General features: G+C 50.0%; 1 protein-coding gene across 4 annotated transcripts in view; it reads right to left on the bottom strand.

The window, feature by feature from the left end:
• LOC143360890 (protein pangolin, isoforms A/H/I/S) overlaps positions 1-14305 on the bottom strand; it is a 364982-nt gene that overhangs the window by 40193 nt on the left and 310484 nt on the right. The window contains exon 1 of one of the 4 annotated variants that reach the window (XM_076800062.1): positions 116-982. The exons of the other annotated variants lie outside the window; for them this stretch is intronic. Coding sequence (XP_076656177.1) covers positions 116-967 — 852 coding nt within the window. The 5' untranslated portion in view covers positions 968-982. Of the gene's footprint in view, positions 1-115; positions 983-14305 lie in introns of those variants that run through there. 4 annotated transcript variants of the gene reach the window in all.

Here is a 14305-nt window from a genome sequence, read left to right as displayed (position 1 = left end):
TTAGTTCAATCTGGCCACCACGCCGAGACAAGGTCGGTCCCCTCTCTCTCTCTACCCCCTCTTCCAGGTTGCGATCGATAGCCCGAGTGGTTGTCTCTTATCAGTCGGTGCTTACCATGAGTGCGGCGGTATCGCGCATCGATCTGACGGCGAGTAACAGTCCTGGATCGAGAGGCTCCCTTTCCATCCAAGTCAGCACCCTCGACAGCAGACCGACCGTCTCTTTCGCGGTCGGCTCGTCTTCGGCGTCCTCATCCTCGGCCTCGTCGGCGTCCTCGTAATCGGTCGACCTCTCCTCAGCCTCGATCTTCACGCAGCAACGATCCTCCTCGAGCTCCTTGATCCTCGGCGAACGTGCCAGCTCGCTCTCCTCGTCCAGGATCCACTTGGCCAACTCCTTCTCGCTGACCTCCAGACCCACTTCCCGCGCCAGGCTCTGCAACTTCATCAACAACAACCGATCCTTCTCGTGGTCGGCCAACACCTGGACCCTCGGCGACAAACTCAGCCCGGGATTCGTACAGCCGACGGAATTGTCCTCCAGGATCCAACTCCTGGCGAACGTTTCCGAGCGTACGCTCAGCCAGGCCTTGTGGAGGTCGGCGAACGCTTCCTTCAGGGTGAACCGTCTCAGGTAGGCGAACAGAGACTCGTCCTCGGTTCTCTGGTAGACACCGTAGGAGGCCCTGGAGAGGACACCGGTGGCCAGCCTGACTCTCAGCTCTTTGATCACGATCCTCGTCTCCAGGTAATCCTTCGGCACGATCAACAACCGGACCAGCCCGCCGGCGGCGACGCAGTCGGCCTCCGGGGGCAAGTAGTCCGCGATTTCCGCGACGAGGACCGCGCCGTCCGGGTGCATCGCCATCGCTGTCACCGCGAACTCCTTGTGGAACCACCATAGGAAGAGATCGACGGTGAGGGAGCCTCTTCCGCCGCCAGCGTAGATAACCGGTTGGCTCAGCATGTTTACACGTCTGAGGCAACGGGGCCGCCAGTGGCGGCCGGTCACCAGCAGTCTGGTTCGATGGTGTCCTTCGTGATCAGCGGCCCCCACCACCCACACTCTCTCGGCGTTGCCAGCTGGGCCGACGGTGGCGCCCCGATGACATCCCGGCAGGTCCCGCCAATCCAGGAAGGACACATGTGCGAGGTAGATGCGGTCACGGCTGTAACCCTCCAGGACGCTCCTCAGAGCCTCGACTTCCGAGACCTGGGAGGAGTTTCTGGGGTTCGCGTGAGCAGAGTCGGCGATCGTCTCCGACGTGGTCGACACCGACGAGAAGGATGAGGACGACGAGGATATGGTGGACGAGGGAGCACAGATGGCGGAACAGTTTTCCGGGGAGTCTCTGTCGAACCTTGACCTGGTGGCACGCTGTCCCTCGAGCCTACGATTCCTTAGCCTGTCCTGGTCACTGTGTCTAGACTCCGCGGACCTGTCCTCGGGACTCGCCTCGAACCTGACCTCGTATCTGGGTTCGTCGGAGGCTGGTTTCTCCCGGGCGATGTACGCCGTGTCGTACGTTGGCGAGGAGGCGGTCGAAGGCGGAGAGGCGCAGCCCCCGAAGCACGCGTCCGACGAGAAGGACAGATGCGTCGAGGAGGACACGTCGCCATGGTTCTGGCGGAGACATGGTGCCGTGTCTCTGACCCGGTCGTTGGACGGGCTGGCGTGATCAGTACAGCGTTTGGTCTGGCATCTATGCTGGCGGAAGCCGTTTTCACGGGGCTGAATAATCTCGGTGCGGCGCATGCGCGGCTCCGACGACGATCGACCCTCGCACGCCGCCACGGACTTATTGGCTGTGCTGTTGGCGATCGTTCTGCTGGACGGGTTCCGTGACGGGTCCTCGGCGAATCGATGATGACGATGATTATGATTGTTGTTGTTGTTGTTGTTGTTGTTGTGTCCTCCGACGAGGCGTCCGCCCCTCTTTGGAACCGCGAGCTTGCTGGCGCCGCAGGTACACTTGCCGCGGGGGGACATGGCCCTTCGCGAGCGACGAATCACCACCCGGTGACTCCGTCGTCCTCAAGGTGCCTCTCCGTGTCCCCGGGACCGACTCTCCGGGTGACGACGTGTCTCGCGAATTTCGGGGAGGATTCGCGCGCGCGTGCGACCGCTCATCCACGGCGTGCCGGCTTCGCCTACCGAGCGATGACTGAGCGAACGGCCGCGACGCAGCCGTCAAAGGCCGGAGCGGGAACTAGAAGGCTTTGATGTACCGCCGCCCCGGCGCGCACAAAACGAAAGCGGACCCGACTCGTTGGTTGGCATGCCACGGAGAGAGAGAGAGCGCGAGAGTGCGAGTGAGAGAGAGAGAGAGTGAGAGAGAGAGTGAGGAGAGGCAGGAGGGATTCGCGGGATGAAGAGAGAGGAACGGGAACACGGCCAAGCAAGCGCCACCCGTAACCAACAGAGACAGACACCGATGGGACGCGGGAAGGAGAGGAAATCCCGGAGAGAAACAGAGCGTCACCGGAGAGCAACGATGGAAGGAGATGACGTATCACGACGGACGTATGGTCACCGGGTTCGAGGACGTCCACGCAACACGACAGGCTCCATTACCGGACCGATATACACCGCTTCCTCGAACCACGCGGGGGTTGGGGGCACGCACTGTAGAACTGAAATCCGCGCAATTACGCAGCCCTTCCACAAAAATACAATTTTGTATATTCTTCCGGTTTCTCAGTCCATTGACCCCCACTATGTTCGTCAATAATGTCACAGCGACGAACGATGCGGTATTCCTGGCAATATTTGTTGATAATATTCGAACAATGTTTTGGTTCGACCAGGAACCATATGCTGCATCTGAGATGTATGGGTACGATAAACGGCTAAGGTCGAAATGAGGCACATTTACCACAGTCCTCCATTTTATCGACACCCGTTACACCAATGATGGTACACTGATTAATGATGAGACATGTGCCTGGTAATATTTGTGGTTAATATTCAAACAATATTTTAACCGTATGCTCCATCTGAGATGTATTGGTTCGATAAAGCGCCAAGGTCGAAATCAGGTACATTTACCCCAGTCCTCCATTTTATTGACACCCGTTATACCAATGATGGTACACTGTTGAATTACGCGTTTTTTTCCTGGTAATATTTGCTGTTAATATCCAAACAATGTTTTGGTTCGACCAGGAACCATATGCTGCATCTGAGATGTATTGGTACGTTGACCCTCTGTATGTTCTGCCTGGGTCATTTGTGACCCGTAGCGGTGGGGATAAGCTCGAGCGACCGTCAATACGTACAGTTTTATTCCGAAATCAGATGACGCTGTTTATTTCGAAATAAGAAAATCGCGATCCCCCTTTTCCTCCTCTTCATTCGAAATAGGACGAAAGCCGGTCCCGATCCATCGCCTTATATCGGAAGAAAACTAGTGAAATATCTGCGTGGGTCAGAAATGACTCCGGCATAGGTCTAGAACTCGAAGTCCAAGGGTTAAAGGGTTAAGGGCGCAATGAGGCACACGTACCCGAGTCTCAAATTTTACAGACTCCCGTTACATCAATGATGAATGATGTGACAAGTTGCTGGTAATATTTGTTGTTAATGTTCGAACAATGTTTTGCTTGAACGTGCACAATGGTGCAGTGGCATGATGTATGTAAGACACGTCATTGTGCGTTAAGGGGTTAAGGGCGTACGGCGATGCTGCGGGCTCGAGGATCGAAGCGCAAGTTTCTCATTAGTCATCTCTCGCCGAGCGATTAATATGATCGGAATTGATGGCACTGTATTGGGTCATGATCGGCACGCGGCTCATTCAAAGCGGTCGTAAAAATGTCAAGTGTGACAGCATGAAAGGCGCCGCGCCGCGGCTCCGCACGGTTCAGGAGGATGCATCAAAACAAGCACGCCGCGCGGTGGCATCGATTGATATCGGCTTCTTAAAACTTTATTCACTGTCCTCTCTTATCTCGAGGCTCGATTCGAGCTATCGGAGAACTGTTCGAGCGCGGAGAGGTACTTTAGAGATTGCCGAAACGGCGAGACTTCGAACTTCTAGGAGTCGCATAAACGGCGAGATAAGTACCTGGAGCGGCGAGTCAAGGTCAGAGGAGAGTGTTCTTGCGCGATGACTATGCGTCACAGAGTCCTCCGCGTAAGATAAAATTCGCCTGGAGGTTATGCGTACCGCGATCCGTCGAGAATGAGTCCTGGGAATGGGAATACGCTTTATGTGACTTCAAAACGCGACGTAACTTCGTAACATGATTGTTGTGACATCGATTGGTGTCACTTCCTAATGTTTCATACTTGTTTCTTTCTTTCTACGGTTGTACATGGAGGTATGAAAAGGGATAATAGGAAGTAGCAAATGCGAAATACAGTGTTTACTCGATATATGTCCAAAACTCGGGTCTAGGTACGGACATATATCGAACAGGAGATAGTCTTCTTTGATCCACGCGACCTTACACTCCTCTCGACCTTCTTGGCCCCTCACGGACTTCTAGGGCCTTCTAGGACTTTTATCGGCTAGATACAGTGTTTACTCGATATATGTCCGAAAAAGGGCCTAGCGACGGACATATATCGGCCAGGAGTGGACAGCTGTATTTCCTTATTTAGAACAAGTCGGGGGCAATAAGTGATTAGAGGATCCTTGGGCTAAATAAATATTTTCTAGGTTAAAATAAATATTTCAGTTTTCATAAATAAATATTTTCTCTTAATCATTCCAACGTGTCGATACCAGAACATTCTTAAATTCGTGAATGTTCTCACAGTTTTATATTTCTATTTCTTTTTTTTTTTCACAAGTAGACATTTATGACGTAGTGACATTTACGAAATAGTGACAAGATTAACAGAGTGTAGAGACACCGATGTGCCGTTTTACACTGAATAAAGCTAACAAAAATAGAAAGAACTGTTCACACGGCTCCTAATTTTTACAATCGATGTACATTTTTATTTTGCATATCCCGCTGATGATCATTGGCTGTTCAAGTCATCATCCCCGCTATCGCACCGAACAACTCCAACTGGGGAAAACGTCTTCTTATACTACTGACGCCTAAAGTCTGGTGCAGTGGGTCAGTAGTATAGGACAGCACGTCCCGCCTTTAAGGCGTGTATCAGAAACGTGTTTTACGTCGGAAAAGATAGCAAAACGCTGGCAAAATCATTACCGCGGACGGTGCCGTCACTCTCTCTGTTCGAGAATGCTCCGGCAAGGGTACCTCGTCGAGGATGGGACGAGCAGTTACCGGAATAGACGTGTTCCCCTTGGAAAAGGGGGACGATCGAGCCACGGTGTTCTCTCTATCGGTGTTTCAATTTGCACGGGACAGAGGCACGCTTCACCTGTGTGTGTGTGTATGCCTGTGTCTGTGGGTGTGTGTGTGTATGCATGTGACTCGACTTTTTTTCGCAACTGGAGCGAAAGATCAGCGCCCCGAGCGCCCCCGTAGACGTGTGTCTCCCGTAATGTTGTTTCAGGGGAATAAGACCTGACTGATCAGACGCCGTTTGGGAACGATTCGGAACAGATGCTGCGCTCAACCATTGTCGATCATGGAACAGAAATGCTCGATGGAAAATGATAAAATGGGACTGAAAATAGAGTTTTAGAATAGGTTCCGTTCCGTGCCGTGCAACGTTGTATGCTAAACATTAACGAGCGAGAGTTTCTGGGCAATTTCGGTAGTCCCAATTGAAAACGTCCTCCGCAAAATAAGATTGGACATCGTCGACCCTAAACCTGACGAGCTTATCCCCTAACGATCTTCGAAAAGCTTACAGGCAGTCTGTAGGCTCGCCCAATTGATCAATACAGTGACATCTCGATGTATGTCACCAACACGGGTCTTGCCAGTGACAAGTATCGTCCATGAGACACACCCGAGCCGTGTGTTATGTTCACATTCCTAGGCCTCTCGAGCTTCCTGGCCCCTCACGGGGTATACCCCGCGGTAGTGGGGATAACTCCGCGTCATTTATCGTCCAGGCCTTGGCGACATATACAGAGAGAACCACTGTATTTGGGAAAACCGTGAAGATGAGATGAAGTTCAATGGGCTCCAATGCCCATTCACTCTCCCCCAAAATGACACAAAGAAAAAAAAGAACCCTGAGCAACCCTAAACCTGGGGAACTTAGTCCCTACGCCTGAGGATCTACGAATGCTTTAGAGGTCAGTGTCGAAGCTCCCGATTGATCAACACTTCGGAGAGGAGGTTGTAAGTTCCCCGGCATTGGTTGTGCCGGTTTAATCGAGCGTGCTAATTAGGCGAGGGCCGAAAAATGATCGACTGGTTTACACGGGTTGCGCAAGAGAGCGAACATGGCGTCGTCGAGGTTCGGGGAGGGAGAGAAAGGGTGGAGGAGGAGTAGGAGTAGGAGGAAGAGGAGGAGGAGGTGGAGGACGGATAGGGGGCAGCTTAATATTGCAAATCGGATTTAGCCTTGGGCGCTGGTCGCGCATGATTATCGGCGTGTCGGCATTTCATAAACGCGTCCACATCAAACGCAGCTGGTTGGTCGATCGCGATAATATTTGTCACGTAGTTGCGGTGCGCGGCGGCAGCGCGCGCGTACGTACCTACGTACGTACACCGTATACACCGTGTGCAGTGCAGCACACTATGCACCATCATCCCCGTGCACCGTGCACACCGCGGATGCAGGATAATCGATCGGGTCCTCTGTACGGCCGTACGCGTGATTACTTTCCGGTTGCACATTGTCTCCGCCGCGTCCGGAATTCGAGGCTCGCATACCGTCGGGCCTCGGCGTTGATTTGATCTGAGGCCCCCTCTCCCCCTCCCCCTCCCACCCCCATAGAACTCGTCCTTGTTGAGGTCCGTGGAATATGGAACCTCGTTTCACCGGCGAACAGGGGCATTTCGTAAGCTTGGCTAATAACCTGGACGCTACACGTCCCGGAAGGATGACGCGCCATGCCAGATATAGGCGAGTCTTCATGCTAAAAACGTACAACATTCGTCACTGGACTGCGGATTGTTGTGCAACATTGTCTGCATTAATTCCCATGTACACTGCAGCGGTATTTTGAAATTCTTCAAATGTTCCTGTTAGCTTGAATTCGATCATGACTATTTAGCAGGCTTTGAATCCTTTATGCCAGCTGACGGTCCGGGTTCTTCTTGATTTCTTCACACGTTCTCGTCATTCTACTGAAACCTAATCACCTTTATCACAGAGTGCCACCTTTCACCTTTAATTTGAGCCCTCGAACGTCGAGAAACTCCTACCGGAACACGTACTAAAATCGTCTCGAAGAATCGGTTCGGATAGTCGAGGTTCCACTGTATCGTGTATTAAACGGACGATCATGATCGGAACTGCGTCGTGTTGGGTATCATTTTAACCGGAAAAGAGTGGCCGATACGCCAGTGAAAGTTTAGTAAAGAAATAACTGGGAGCAACATAGTTTGATCAATAAAAAGGCCCGGCGTCTGTAGAGGACATGAGTGTCGCAACTTTTGAGACGTTGCTGTACAAGCCGTGACCTAACGGAAGATCGATGAACCCGTAACATTACGGGAAAATCGTAGACAGTAGTTTCGAATGCAGCGACGACGGACCAACCCGAGTGGAATTGAGTTTCCACGTGCGTCGACTGCAAGCGAAAAGAGGGCGGGTTTTCCGCCACCCCCCTGCTCCCCCCAGCCCCGAAAAAGCGACAACCCTCTTAGTCGTCGCCGTGGAGTCTCTTACGATGTTACGTGGCCTGGCAGAGCCTCGGAAGGGTGTAACCTGGGCTGCCGTCGACGCATTTTTCTATCTCCGAGGAGAGGGTGAATCGAATTGACGCCGCGTAAGAGGCTGAACGTTCAGATTCGATCTTCCGGATGGAGGACTCTCCGTCCGAGGAAGAGAAACGTTGTCTTCGTCTTCGAAGGGGGTTAATTCGACGGGAAACTCCATAAAACGGGGACTCAAAACCGTCCGCCTCACACGAGACCATTCTGACGGCGATGGTTCCAACAATGCCCGTGGACAACAAAAATGTGGAAAGTTACGGCGACCGTTTCTCTCGCTGGAGCCTCTTCAAAGTACATTCTCGATCGTCAAACGATTTTTATTCAAACGCGCAAATTCCTCCGGCCATCCTTTGCAAAATTGCTATTGTACTTTTTGCGATCCTGAAGCAGTGGGGAGTCCATGGTCCAAGAAATCGGTACCAAGTGGGTCATTTTTGAAGGCTTTGGTCGAAGAGAAAATTAAGTGACAAGATTTCTTACGATGCAGACGTCAGCCATCAGAGTTTCGTTGATTTTTCCACACATTCACGCGGTTCTTTCTAATCCTAATCTCCCTTATCGCAAAGTACTATTCTTCGCCTTTAATTCGAGCCCTCGAACATTGCAAAAGTCCTACTGGAACACATTCTAAAATCGTGTCGAAGACATCGGGTCTGAGCCGGTTCGGATAATCGAGGTTCCACTAAATCGTGGATTAAACAGACAAACGTGATCCGAACCGCATCGTGTGGGGTATCATTTTATCCGGAAAAGCGTCGCCTACATGCCAGTGAAGGTTTCGTAAAGAAATAATTGAAAGGAAAAAAGTTATGTCAATAAATTAGTTTAAGGACCGGATGTAACACACGTGTTATAGCAGGTCCAGAAGCAATTTAGCACGGTAATCGGGGATTGTAGGACGAGTCTGTGCAAGGTGAACGTTGCAAACAAAGTAATGCTGGATTATTTAGCTAGGTCTGTTATTAATTTCTCTGTCGATGACAGAATGGGGAAAAGGGCTCGGCTCAGCCGGTTGTATACGCGATTGCCGTCTTTAAAACGTTGTTATTCGGGTCACCGGCGCGGCGGTACATGGAAAAGCTCTCTATGTATCGGGGCTATAACCGTGGCGGGCGGATTGACGGCGTTCCGGGACAGATAACCCAATTAAAAGTTACACGGCCGTGCACACCGGCCCAAAGAAAACACGTCATTCGGATAGAACGTTTCCCGTTTACCACTTTCCCCGGTTTCGAATAGTTTAGTCAGAAACGGGTACGGCCAGTTTCCTTCTGAGGCCATGCTTGCTAAACGCGCGCAGGGGCTGTCGGTTGTTCTTTTCTTTTTCTTCCTCTCGCGGAACGGAGTTTTCTTTCACGAGGGAAATTATTACGAGCCGGCACGATAGTTTCTGAGATAACGAGGGGGGGGGGGGAGCAAGAGCGACGGGGATAGGCGACTTAGCAACCGTGAACGCTATCTTTTACGAACAGACTGCGGATGCAAAATAAAAGTATTTTATCATTTGAAAAAATAATAAAATAAAAATTTATTTTGAATTAAAATGAAAAATACAAATTTTCTGCGTTAATTGCGAGAGATAGGGGGAGGTTATATTAATTCTCTTTTCAATATATTATTTTTCAGATATTTTCACTGTATTAAATTGCACACCAACGCATTTTCGCTGATTCGATAAATTTATTTACCTAGCCACACATTGTAACACAGACGAAAAAGAAAACATGTTTACACGACTTCAGTGAAATGTTTGCATTAATTTAATTTGTCCAGTTGATTGCGGAAACACCGTTGCTTAACCAAATCGAATTGGAGAATCGAAAGGTTGACACACTCTTCTGTTTTCGAATTTGATCGCTCGAAATGATTCGGACACGTCGAAGTGTCGGATTTTAAGTGACTCAATGGCGCCGCGCTCAATCGAACGAATCAAAGCGTCGAGCAACTTCCGTGGGAGAGTTTGCGATTGCTATAGCGAAGTATCATCGCGCACGGGCCCAGGTTTGAGAGTTTAGGCTACGGGACGAACATATTTTAACCCTTCGCACTCGGCGCTATTTTCATTCTAAAACTAAATTTTTCTTCCGTCTTAGAATATTTTCATTTTATTCGTACGAAACTGATCCGATTTCCACATATAATATTTAAATGTTTAGTAATCTATTAAATACAAATTTCGTAATGTAACAAATATTTTGTAATATTTTTTGTAATTTCTTTGAAATAATGCCACAACAATTTCTAATGGTGCTTCAGAGTCACCACTCGAGTGCCAAGGGTTAACATATTTTATTTTAAGAAACGTAGACTCCTTTGTGCAGAATAAAAATTGATTACAACGTGTAGTTACATGAAAATTGATTGTTTAATAGGTTCAGCAGGTTATAAATAATGTACCGATAATATCGAACCCAAGTTCCTACTAAAATAAATTCATCGCTAAATAAAATCTGCGGTTTAATATTACAGTGATTTCTCTGTATATGTCGCCAAGGCCTCGACGATAAACGTCGCGGAATTATCCCCACTATCGCAGGGTATACCCCACGAGGGGCCACGAAGCTGAAGAGGCGTCGAAGGCCGAGTGTAAACATAATACGGCTCGGGTACGTCTCCTGGACGATATATGTCGCCGACAAGACCAGTATTGTTGACACAGATCGAAAATTCACTGTATACAATTCTGTTCGGTACGACAAAGCATTAAGGAGTGCCACACCGCTGCTAATAAAAGTGAATAATTTTTGTAACATCCTCGCATCTGGTAGACCCTAACAAAAATATTTATTTACCCAAAAATTTATGTAAATTGACGGTCGCACGAGTACGAAAGATTTCAGGTAAAAAATTGGACAACGAATCAATACAAGACTGGATATCGGTCACGCGAATGTTGAAGACTTTAGGTAAACAATTGTTGCCAATTGCGCCCCGATCAATATAGTACTGACTAACGAAGGAATTACAGAATGAAATTGTTGATAACGTAACGAGATACCCGACCGCAGAATCAATTTTTCTTGCGGCCGAGTGTCGCGATAAACGCATTACGCCTCGAGCACCCCGAAGAAAGCGTTCCTCGTCTGCGCAGCTACGGGACTCACCCTTAAAACTGCCATTACTACCCCGGGAACATATTCCACCCCCGCGAAAAACACCACCCCAACTGACGCATTCGTCGCACGTTAACAATCTCAATTTGCCCTTTCAACTTTTCTTCCCCGAGTGACATCCCCCTCTCCCCACGACTCGCCCCCGAACTGCGCATCCGAAGAGAACGACATCAACCGTGGAGGAAGAGACAACCGTGCCAGTGGAACGAGACGGTGGCAGAGAAGTACATGAAATTCTCACCTCTGTGTCCGGGGGGTGGGGTAGGGGGGTGGGGTTCGACGGATCGATATTATTTTCTCAATACAGAGCAATTGTGTCGACGTCCCTAAAAGAACGTCCTTCGGACGGGGGTCAGAGGGTCAGGGGTGTTGCTGAAGTTGGTCCACCGTGTTACGTCTTCCGTGGCGTTGTTCGTTTCTCGGCGAATGTGCATAAATTATTCGAGATACGTTAATCCGGTTGGCTTCCAGCGCTGCCGAAATCCTCCATCGACCTTCCTCCCCTGCTGCCACCCTCCGCGACGCTGTTTTCCTCGCACCCTCTTCAGCAACGAATGCTTGTCCTGGTCCCTTCTCTCTCCAACCTGGTCACAACAGTTGGAGAGAGATGGACCACCAGGAGGAGGAAAGAGGACGGTAGAAGATGAAGAGCAAGGAGGACAGTGATCTTCCGTCTCGGTCCTCGGAACGTGTTGAGGAAGGAGGGTAGTAGAAGAGCAACGAACGAACGAAAGCCTGTCCTCCTCCTGGTCCCTCACTCTCTCCCTCCCCCTCTTTCGCGAGAGAACACGTCGAAAGGGAGAAAGAGGAACGCTGAAGAGAAAGAGGAAGAGGACGAAGAACGAGAGAGAGAGAGAGAGAGTGGGGGTCGAATCGAGAAGCAGCTCTCTGCAAGGGTGGAGGGCCAGGTGAGGCTAGATGAGTAGAAGCTAGGAGAAGCGGAGACCATGATGAGGGGGGAGGGGGAGGCGAGGTAGAGCGCGCGAGGCAGAAGAGGAGGAAGCGAGACGACGACGCTTCTCCGACGTAGATGAGGAGAACCCGGAGGAGAAGCTGATGATGTTGGAGAGGGGGTTGCTGGTGAATGGAGCCGCGGTGCACGGAGGAGGCGGTGGCCAACCCCAAGCTGGGGTTGCCGGGGCAACGTGGGAGGCGTAGGCGCTCTACCCGGAGCAGGGAGAGGAAGGGTTCGTTCGTGTTCGTTCGTTCGGTCGACCAGGGCCATGCCACGAGGGTTCAGAGAGGAGAGAAAGAGAGAGAGAGAGAGAGAGAGAGAGGGAGCTTCCCAGGGAGCCTGGGGGTGGTTGCCGCGACTCGGTGGCGGGGTGCAAGAAGTCCGAGGAGGGGTGCAACAACTGGTTAGACCGTTCCAGAACCACCGGCTATCGGCGCACACTTCGGACATCGTGCCCGTACTTTGTTTGCTTGTCCAGTTACTACCCTCTGTCTCTTTCAACCCTCTCTTTCGCGTCAGGTATTCATCCACACGGTTGTTCCAGAGACATTGGGATCCGTTCGTGTATCCAAATTTAGATAACACAATTTTATGAATATCATTGTTCTGTTACTACCCCCTCCCACCCCCCTCTCTCGCCGTATCATCCCCTATGTCAGGTATTTATGACTGTTACTTCAGAGACACTGGGACTCCTTGATCGATCCGGACGTGGACACCCTCCTGCGAATATCATCGTTCAGTAACCACCCTCTCTCTTTCCACCCTGTGTCTCTATCTCACCCCTATATCAGGTATTTACTGTATTTACTCGATATATGTCCCAATTGCCTAGCCGATAAAAGTCCCAGAACTGTCACTATGGGGTATACCCCGTGAGGGGCCAAGAAGCTTCGTTGTCCTTTTCTGGCAGTGTATCAAAGAGCAGTATCTCCTGGCCGACATATATCCCTGGGTGGACCCGTGTTTTGGACATATATCGAGTAAATGGTGTATATCTAGTCGATAAAAGTCCCAGAAATATCACCACTGCCCCAGGTATACCCAGTGAGGGCCTAAGAAGCTTTACAGGTAGTGTCACAGAATAGTACCTTCTAGCCGATATATGTCAGTCGCTGGACCCGTATTTTGGACATATATCGAGTAAACGCTGTTATCATGAGTAGACTGGGGATCGTTAGGCAAAACATTCTCTGTCAATTGCAGCAAACAGGAGCTAGATTGGAACTTATTTATTCCTTCAATATTAGGTGTACAAATTCATTTGTGACAGTTAAACAATTGCAACTTTATTTCGAAATTAAATCTATCGACCACCATGTTGGAGATTCATTAGTGGTTCGTATGGTGGGGAAAACGCATTTTATTCTTGACACGTTGAACAATCTATTTGCAATTGTAGAAAGTTCGTCCCGGAAGGGTTGGATCTCGAAGGGCAAGTGAATGTTGGAAGTTAGGGGTTGGAATTATTATGGCGACACGTCCGCATCCCGCGGAGCTATGCAGACCCGGGCAGTGCATTTTTTCGCCGCGCTGCGCTCGAAATTACGTTCTTCCGTCGCGTTGGGAAACACAACAATTATTTAACGCTGAACCCACGGGTCCGTGCGGCGGCCAGCTTTTTCAATTAAACGCGGGCCACGCGCGCCTCTCCACCCTCCCGCCGCACCCTTTTAATAAATTCGCGCAAAAATGCAGTGCGCTCTAAATTCGGAAAAATAAATAATTATCAGCGGCACCGCGATGCTCGCCGGGATCCATCGAGTATTTTCATCCCTTCCTGCGCCCGGCCGGTTGGGACAGCTGTTCCCCTGCGCCGAGAGGATTTTGCAAAATCAACAATGGAGGCGCGCTTCCCGCAGCGATTTTCCCTACCAATATCGAGTCGGGACACGCCGTATATCACCGGCGGAAAAATAAAAAAAAAAGGGACACTAGAAATCGACAAAAAAAAGCACATATATATATATATATCGAAAAAAGGGACACACAAATCCTTGGTTTCGCCGGAAAACCGGTTACCCAGAAAGGATTAATCGCGCGTCCACCTGTGGCCCGGTCCTTTCACGGTATTACGATCATAGTTGAGCATCGATCCAATCCGCGAAACCGCCGCGAATTTTTAAGTTACTCCCTGTGGCGGTCTGCAAATTGATACTCCAATTGGGCGACACTTCGAAAAATGGGCAGCCTCTGTCGACTTCCATGGTTGTTCTATCGAAACGTGATTACCTTTATCACACAGTGCCGTTCATCACCTTTAATTTAAGCCCTCGAACATTGAAAAACTCCTACTCGAAGTGATTCTAAAACCGTTTCGAAAACATCGTGTCCGGGCAGTTCGGATAAGCGAGGTTCCACTGTATCGCGGATTAAACGAACAATTACAATCCGAACTGCATCGTGTGGGGTATCATTTTAATCGGAAAAGCGTCGCCTACGTGCCAGTGAAAGTTTCACAAACGACCAA

This window comes from Halictus rubicundus, chromosome 14, assembly GCF_050948215.1.
Source record: "Halictus rubicundus isolate RS-2024b chromosome 14, iyHalRubi1_principal, whole genome shotgun sequence".
Lineage (NCBI taxonomy): Eukaryota > Metazoa > Arthropoda > Insecta > Hymenoptera > Halictidae > Halictus > Halictus rubicundus.
The sequence above is the reverse complement of the archived record's forward strand: the minus strand, read 5'-3'. Positions and strand labels throughout refer to the sequence as shown.